This window comes from Octopus bimaculoides, chromosome 11 (genome assembly GCF_001194135.2).
Source record: "Octopus bimaculoides isolate UCB-OBI-ISO-001 chromosome 11, ASM119413v2, whole genome shotgun sequence".
Taxonomy (NCBI): Eukaryota; Metazoa; Mollusca; class Cephalopoda; order Octopoda; family Octopodidae; genus Octopus; species Octopus bimaculoides.
In genome coordinates, this window is record NC_068991.1 from 44,328,915 (window position 1) to 44,337,811 (window position 8,897).

An 8,897-nucleotide genomic window follows, 5' to 3' on the forward strand; every position below is an offset into this window, starting at 1 on the left:
GTATTAACAGCACGATAAAGGTTCTTTGAATATGTATGATGTATTTTAAGCTAAATAGTAATTCTGTTTTAAGTTTGTGTAACTAAGACATTTTGGTTGGATTATATAGATATCAGTTTTATACTTTTTTCTATATTCTGTAAGTGTCACAATATAGAAACCTTTCTCATGGCACCAGCACACAATTTACAGATGCTTACATTTTTTATGTTTTCCGTGAAGTTTTCACAGGTCATCTAGTTAATTATAATTATGAAAACAACAACAATAGTGAAAGTATTGACCATGATAAACTTCTAATCTGGGGCTGAATTCTATTACAGACATATTTTTTACTTGCTGATGTTATAGGTATCAACCTGTTATAGATATTTTGTTAGCATTTAAAAATTTTCCTCAACTTTCTATTCTATATATTTCTTTTGATAGTTACAACAATTTACTTAGATGCATTATCATAACTGCTTTTGCTAGATGTTAAGATATACTAAGATTGTGGAAAGCAATTCTTAATAAAAAAATAAAAAACCAAGTGTTTGTGTGGATATTTAATTTGTAAAACAAATTAAGCTAGCTTTATTTTTGAGTTAATATAATGATAGTCACAAATTATTTTAAAATCTAGAATATTTATCTTTGCTACTGAATAACAATCTAAATTAGTAATGGAGCTGAGGTGAACCAGACAAGGCTCGGGGTGCATGTTTAATAAAATTTGATGAACTTGTTAGATTTTTAAACATGTTCCATTTTTTTCTTTTCTTTTTTCATTTTTCTTTTTTTAAACAATTAAAAGGTTTGTAATTGTGTATAGAATGTATCTAGTTCAACATATAGGGAAATACTAAGAGTAGTCTTTGGAATACATAATGTTAAATTTATTTTCTACAATTATTTCTGAATTACCATTATTATTATTATTATTATTATTATTATTATTATTATTATATATATTTCTGTTCGAATAGGATCAATATGTATGTGTATAAATGCATATGGAATATGTATGTATGTGTATGTATGTATTTAGACACATGCACTTTTATATACATAAGCACAATATTTTTTTTATATACATTGTTCTATCATTAACGTAATGTTATTTTCTCTTTTTTTCCCCTCTAGCTAAATCTTTAAGGAATGAGGGTATTATTACAATTCTTTATTGTTCCTTTCAATTGAAGGCACGGACTTGATGCATGAAGCTATTAGATGTACTGAAGTAAAGTCAGAGGTTCTTTACATCAATTAGAACCATTCCTTTTGTGCACCAAATAATTGAAAAAAAAAAAAAAGTTCTAACACAATGAGTAACTCTAAGGTCCATAAATTCACTGAAATAATGTACGTTTTGATGTAATGGAACAGGAAAGATATTAGTGAATTAGATAATAAGTTGAAACAAATTATTGTATAATGGAAATCATTTTTACATACTTAGAAATACTAATTGAGAAATTAACATTTTTTTGTCCTCACTTTTTCTCTAGTTTTATATATAACGACAGCTATTCAAAACATTCATCATAACTAGAAACATTCACCCAATCTGTATTCACAAAATTTCTGTTTTGTTAATAGGTGGCTTATTCTTTTTGTTGGTGTGAGAACTCTTGGGTATCAAGATATAGATTGGTATAGAGCCCTATAAATAGCCAGGTTAAAGTGAGTGTGAGGAAATAATTGTTGCTGTGTGTATATTGAAAATCGTTTATATAAACTTACTGGATATTATAAACTGTTTGAGATTAGTAGTTGATATGAAGCCTTCCATAATTATTATATTAAAATTACTCCATGTATGGGGATATCTTAACCAATGGCCCTGATCCTCTTTCTTTCTTTCTTTCTCTCTCTCTCTCTCTCTCTCTCTCTCTCTCTCTCTCAAACACAGAATCCTTCAACTTAACTGTATTTGCTTGTTTTGTTCTATGTTAGATTAGTTCTAAAGGTTATATTTTCAATTGTGTTGATTGGTGTATTTTGTCTTCTGGCCATAGATGCATTTGTAACTTTTTTTTGAAAGATAATCTTATCATAAGCAATTTTTGTTCATTAACTGTTTAAAAATTTGTTGTCAGAATGCATGGTTGTCTTCTTATATTGTTTTCACTGGACAGTCTTGATTAGTTCTATAACAAATATTTTTAAATGGACAAATAATACTTAGTTTGTTTTTAAATCAAGGGAAAATAATCTGTTTATTTAGCTCAAATGTGCAGTAGACCTATATTTTTGTTAATGTATTGCTATTTCCCTAGACACAAATAAATATTAAACATCTTATATGTATACTGCATTTCACTATGAATTTAAACGATTGGTCAAAATGGAACAAATAATTAAGAGTGAATATACTTGATATATTTTTTCAAATCTGATTCACACATACACTCATTTGTGTATCACATAGTTTCATAGGCAATGCTTTTTTTTTTTCAATGGTAACCAATTTTCCTTTTGTTCCCAGTCCCTTCCCTACCCATCCTTCTCAGATCTAACAACTTACAAGGAGGGAACTTCCACGGATAAACTGCTAATGAATTAATTTATCTTTCAGATCAATAATTTTCTTTTGAAAACCTGTTTTTCTTTCTTTAGTGTCCTCAACAGAGACAGGTTCCAACATAAATGGCCTACATCGCTATCAAGGTGAGAAGCTAAGGTTTTCATGCTCTTCTTGAGCACCTCGGAATATTGTGCCAATTTCCAATTCTAGGCTCTTAGATCTTGTTCTCATTATCAGGATCTGCTTATCTTGATTCAGTGCTATTGGTAGGAGGTAGAGAGAGAGAGAGAGAGAGAGAGAGAGAGAGAGAGAGAGAGAGAAAGAAAGAAAGAAAGAACCAACCTGTTTTAACCTAGGTTTTAACTATCTTTCCCTTATGTTTGTCTATCTTTTTGCCTCCTCATTATTGCTGGTATTAGCAATGTAGTTCATGCTGTAAACTCTATTTCCATGGTAATACGTATGTTTCTTATTTTCATAAAATAATGTGGGCCATTTAAGCATTTTTAGAACATTAATTTATTCTGGAACTTTGAGAGTTTATTATTCTCTCTAGAAGTTTTAAAAACAAGTGCAAATATAAATTGATATATTTGAAAATGCATTCTCTTTAATGAAACCTTGTGTTAAGGCTGACTATATTTGTTTTAGAAATAAATTATTTCTAAATGGGATTTTGTCCTTAAATATGTTAAATGTCTGGTATCTTTTTTTTATAAGTTAACTGTATTTCGTTTTGTAATGTTTTATTGAAAATAACTATAAGATAAGTATAATTTACTTTGCAAATACTTGTAATTTTCCTGTTCATTTAATTTGTCTTATATGGATTTTCAGCAATGTTATTTTTCTGTTGAGTGTCTGTGTAAATAAAAATAATGTAAACATAATTATTCTTAGATAAAAATTATATACTTAAGTAATATCAATATCACTTCAATTGTATTTTACATTTGTAAAGTGAATGCTTTTTGTAAAACAACTTCAATTTTTCTATAAAATGTGAGTAGTTATGCATTTATTTATTTATTAAAAAAAATTCCTTACATATCTTTTTCTGAATATATTGCTACTAAAGATTAGTGGTGTACTAAAAAACAAAAAAGTTTTTAAGTTGTTTTAAAAAAGTTAGAGAAGTGGAAGGGAATCTTGAAATATTCGTAACTAGTTTAGTGGTATGCTTAGGTACATGGAAACACAGTCTTTTTTCTGAACAAGTAGTTTTTGTTGATATAGTTTGAGAAATAAACAAAAACTGAAAGAAAGAAAAATGTTCTTAAGATTTATTGTTACTAAATTAGAGATTTAAAAATCTTGATGTTAAGATTTGGTTTTAGTTGTGTGTGTCCCCCCTAACACTGATCATAACATTTTTGAAGTGATGTTAGATTTGTCACTGTTTTCTATATGGATTCAATTTCATTATGCCAAATTTTGTTCTTTCATTAAAGAAGTGTAATTTGATAAATGTATTTAGTTGGCCTCTAATGCCATCATGTGTATATCTGCATTTTAATTCAGAATTTACACAAATAACATGAATTGATAAATATAGAGGCATCCAGTTGTAAAAAAAACCTTAGGCAAAGAGTAATAGACAGAAAGGAATGTGTTTCTTGTTCTATTAGATAGGAGTAGCAGCTAGATTTCTTTCCAATTACAACTTAGCCATCCTTCAGAGAAAAAACAAAAAATTAAAAAAACTAAAAGAAGAACTGCATTGACTTATGTAGTCCTAGATCGCTACTTCTGAAAAAAAAAAAACCCTACTGTTGACCAATAAGTCTATTCTGTGTCTCCCTTGCAGCTAAACTAAAACAACAGGGCAAGCAGTTTGCTACTGTTACAAATGTAGCATGGATAGGATGGGAGAGCATGCATACACAATCAGAATGATAATAATAATAATTTTTTTTAACCACTGCAGCCAAATCCAGTCTGTGGGGTTGTTTTTTTTTTAGTTTTTGAAGAATTTTTTTTTTTTTGCTATTATTTGTGATGTACACATCAAATGGTGGATTTTTGTTTGTTAGACATTAATTGTTAGCTTCCTAATTCAACATCAAATTGTTAAAGTATAATCTACATAAATGTATCTGTAATAAGCTAACACTAAGTATGGTAGATGATCATATGTTTATTTCATTTCTAGGTAAATAATAACAAAATCTTGGCAACGTAAAGGTTAGCATACTTGTCAAAATTGTAAGAGATATAAGCATTTGGTCCTGTCCATTCTTAAATTACAAATTTAGATTAATTTACTCTAGATGTATATATTTTTTAATGATCTGGTTAGAGAAGAAAGGCCAATACACTTAATAGTGTCTGTTTCATGTAGTTTTACTGAAACTTATTTTAAATATCTTTTTTTTTTTTTTAAATATTTAATGATATGTTAGGTATTTATTTTCATTTGCTCTGCCACTTTGTTTTGAAAATTGTAGAACAGATGTATGGAATTACTAGTTATGAGTATAAAGAGAGATAGAAAGAAGAAATAAACGATAAAATAAATATTTCTTGGGGCAATCTTGTTACACAAAATTACTGAAATACAGTTAACTTCTTTGTGTGTGCTATGACTCAGTAAAGACTGATTATCTCAGTAGTCTAATTTCAATTGATATTGGGTTGATTTTGATGCTCATTCCGTTAAGATTTATAAAATAAATACCAATAATTACTTGGTATCTATTCAGTTGATTAAGTCTTTGTTTTCACTTGAAGTTCAAGTGAAAATCTGATGGTGTTAAATCTGTTGAGGTAGAGCTTACCAGCCTAACAAATTTTTTACTTGGATTATCTTATTGAATGCACTCTTATTCTTGGGGAACAGCTCATGAGGTGCTCATTTCTCTTCTCTATACACTTTCTTAAGCTGCCTGAGATGACCTTGTACAGTGAACAAAAGTTTATTTAGCCTTTAGGATGAGTCCCCAATATTTAGATACACATCCTTTTCAGTTGCTGTTTTCACTGAATCATTGAGAACAGCTGGCATTCTTGATTGATACCCATCCGAAGGATCAAAATTGACATCTTTGAATTTGTTAAACAACCCTTGACATTTTGAACACTCTCTCCATCAGAATACACAGTACATATGTTTTCCCTTGCAGATGTTGCATTGTTGCCCTTACAAAATTTGTAAAACCTGCAATACTAAATATGCAGTTCACTAAAGTCCTTGTGAGCTATATGATAGTGTGTATGTACACACAGTGCATATCCACATTAACTCCATGCTGATTGGTTGATTGCAGAGGTACCATTTCGGCCTGTAAACTATTTGTAGTATGATGTTAGACTCTTCGCTTGAAAATGCTGCATTACTTTTCAGTACCATTAATAGTTTTAAAGGATTAAAAGTAATAGTGTTATAAAAGATATTTTTACCTCTGTGTTTAGTATACAAGTTTAGGTATATTTTGTGTACACTATTCTTTCAAACTGATATGGAAATTCTATTATATAATTTTGTGAGTGCATGAATAACAAATTTGGATTGAGTGGGTCACACAGCTTAATGAGTGATGCTGTAAATCAATAAACTGCCAAATTTCCTATAAATGAAAAGTGCGAATGTTCTGTTATCTTCAGTTGGAAATAAATTTACATGTTGTTAACTCAAACTTTCTCATTTTCATTTCAAAATCAATAATGAATTCTGATAACATAAAATTATTGAAATTATTTCGGTGGGAGAATAATACTTCAAATTTTTCTTATGGTTTTGATTATATCTTTGAAGTATTTATTTTTGACTAGTTATTTATAGTTATCCAACATGCTAACCAGGTTATATATTTAACCCCTATAACTATGAGTGCTAAGAACAACACCTAATAGAGTTATGAAGATTAAGGTAGACTTCGGTGTCTCTAACAAATAATGGTAGAAATAGTTTATAAAGTGATGACTGTTACATTCACAGATTTAATTTGGCAACAGTTCAGCTTTCAGTGACATGACTACTGCAAGCTCAGCTAAATGTTCAGTGCAGCACTTAAATGAAGTTAGCATCTTAAGAAAAATAAATGTTCTGTTGCATATGAAGTTAAATTAATTAGTCTTTCAGTGATATTCACCTTATGTTGTTGTTTGATATAAGATTGGTTGATATTGAATTCAACACTTGGCAACAATTTTAGTTAGCTTTTTTGCTGAGTAACACTTTCACTTAATATTGTCAGCATTTACTTTTGTCTATTATCACTTATGTTAGAAAGGAGAGCACTTGTAATGAACCAGAAACTTCTAAAATAAAAAATAGAAAATCTATTTGTACATATCCCTAACCCTTATTTGACTAACTTATTATCACAGTATCTTTAAAAAATTTTAAGTTTTCACTATTTCTTTATAGTTAGTTTGTTGTTTTTAGTTTGTTTGCATATTTGTAAGAAATTACTTAGAATATGTCTTTCTAATGTTTGATTTAGTGATATTAATTAGTTCCTTATGCTTTTTTTTTTGTCTTCAGTTGGAAAATCCTTTTTTGCACTTAGTTTTGCTAGTTGGCTTAAATGATAAAGATTTATCTGATTATCTCTTTTATTCTTCTTAGCTCCAATTTTTGTATGATCAATATTTTGTACTTTTTCAAGTTCTGTTAACACTCAACTTTACTTAAAACCCAACTCCCATTTTTAACCTGTCATTCATTTGCTTGTTTTACTGCAAGCAATGAAGAGTTCCTTAATTTGCTAAGCCAGTGTTTACTAAATCATATCTTTGAAATCTTAGACAACCATGTCTTAGTTTTGTTAAAAGTCACTGAAATTAATATGATTTAGCTTTCATTTATTTTCAGTCAGTGCAAAAAAAAAAATGTTAACTTCAGCAGTTTATCATTAATCCCTCATCTAATTTGGATAATATTAACTTAGAGATAGATCTCTTTTCTCCTGCTAACTATTATAATGTCCTTCACATGCCATGCATCTTCTACACACCAAAGAAATGTCCTTCACATGCCATGTATCTTCTACACACCAAGGAAACATTTGTCATTTGGAGAAGACTACATTAGCAGCATCTATCATTTTTTATTGAACATATTTGGCTTTTGTGAAGAAAACATAATTGCTATCATAAATCTTGAGTAAGAATTATATCTTCTCTGGGCAGTTGACAGAAATCTTTAATTCTTCAGTGAGAGCTTTATATGTCTGGAGGAAACATTAAGAGAAAATTTTGTGAATGTTTACTTGGACACTGGATTCATTTATTACTTGATACTCAAATTTTTTTCTTTTTATAAACCTGTCTGTTTTTGTTAATCTATTCATTTGATATTACTGTTTATTGGAAGCTCTAGAAATCTTGACCATCTTCTCTGGAACATTATTTTTAGTCAGTCATTACCTTTGTAATGATTATTGTGGGTGTCTCATTTCATTTTAGTTTTCAGTATGTTGGTTCTCACTTTTATCTATTCTTTCAACCTACTTCTGAAACACATTAATAAAGGATCAAGTAAGGGAGATAATAGTTTCTTGTGTATTAACGGGGTGGGGGTGGGGGATGATGATGCTGTCATGAGGTAGGCCCTGAAATGGCACACGTTCTCTCCTGATGACCCCATAAACTTGCTAGCATCCAGTATGCAAAGCTTTCAACTCATTGCACTTGCATCTGCAAGTTGTTTGCAAAAAATCTAAATATAATGATTATTGTATTATTAATTCATCTTGCCCCTGACTTACCACCAACAACCAGTCTTTTTATCACATACATGCTTTTCACTTGCAGATACAGGTATATAGTTTAACATAGAATTCACTCCCTTAGAACAGCTGTTCATACTTCTTCCTTCACAGTCTACTTGATTACTATCATTTTAAATGTATAGCACTGTAACATGCATACATTTATTATTTGCTTACATTTCCATTTTAATTTTTTTCTCCATGCTCTTTTATTGCATTTTACTTGTTTAGTATTTTTCATTTTTACTTAATGAAGTAACCGAAAAACTTCATTCCTTATGAAATATTAAATGTTACACCCAGCTGCCACCATCTCTGTGTCTTAGTGTGAATGAATGAAATTTTATTTGGCTCAACTTAGAAGAATAATGTGTGGAAAGTTTTGCACATTTGACAATTCTGGAATAGAATCAATTGGTTTACATACATTAGTGTGTGTGTGTGTGTGGGGGGGGGCACAGAGTATACAGATTTGCTGATATTTTATTATCATTAACTTCAGTTTAATAATTAATTACTTTCTGTGCAAATGTAAATTTGCTGTCTAAATAGAAGCTTCACATTAGCTATATAAAAACTTTGTTTATTTTAGATGATACTTCCACACACACAGAGCAAATAGCATGTACTATAGGAAACAGTTTTTGTTCTGTGTTACAGAAAATATCTATTTT

At 29.4% G+C, this 8,897-nt stretch overlaps 1 protein-coding gene across 1 annotated transcript in view; it reads left to right on the top strand.

The window, feature by feature from the left end:
* Positions 1-8,897, top strand: part of LOC106869493 (MAP/microtubule affinity-regulating kinase 3) — a 139,306-nt gene that overhangs the window by 77,552 nt on the left and 52,857 nt on the right. Inside the window, exons 13-14 of the mRNA XM_052971982.1 lie at positions 1,126-1,146; positions 2,602-2,652. Coding sequence (XP_052827942.1) covers positions 1,126-1,146; positions 2,602-2,652 — 72 coding nt within the window. The remainder of the gene's footprint in view (positions 1-1,125; positions 1,147-2,601; positions 2,653-8,897) is intronic.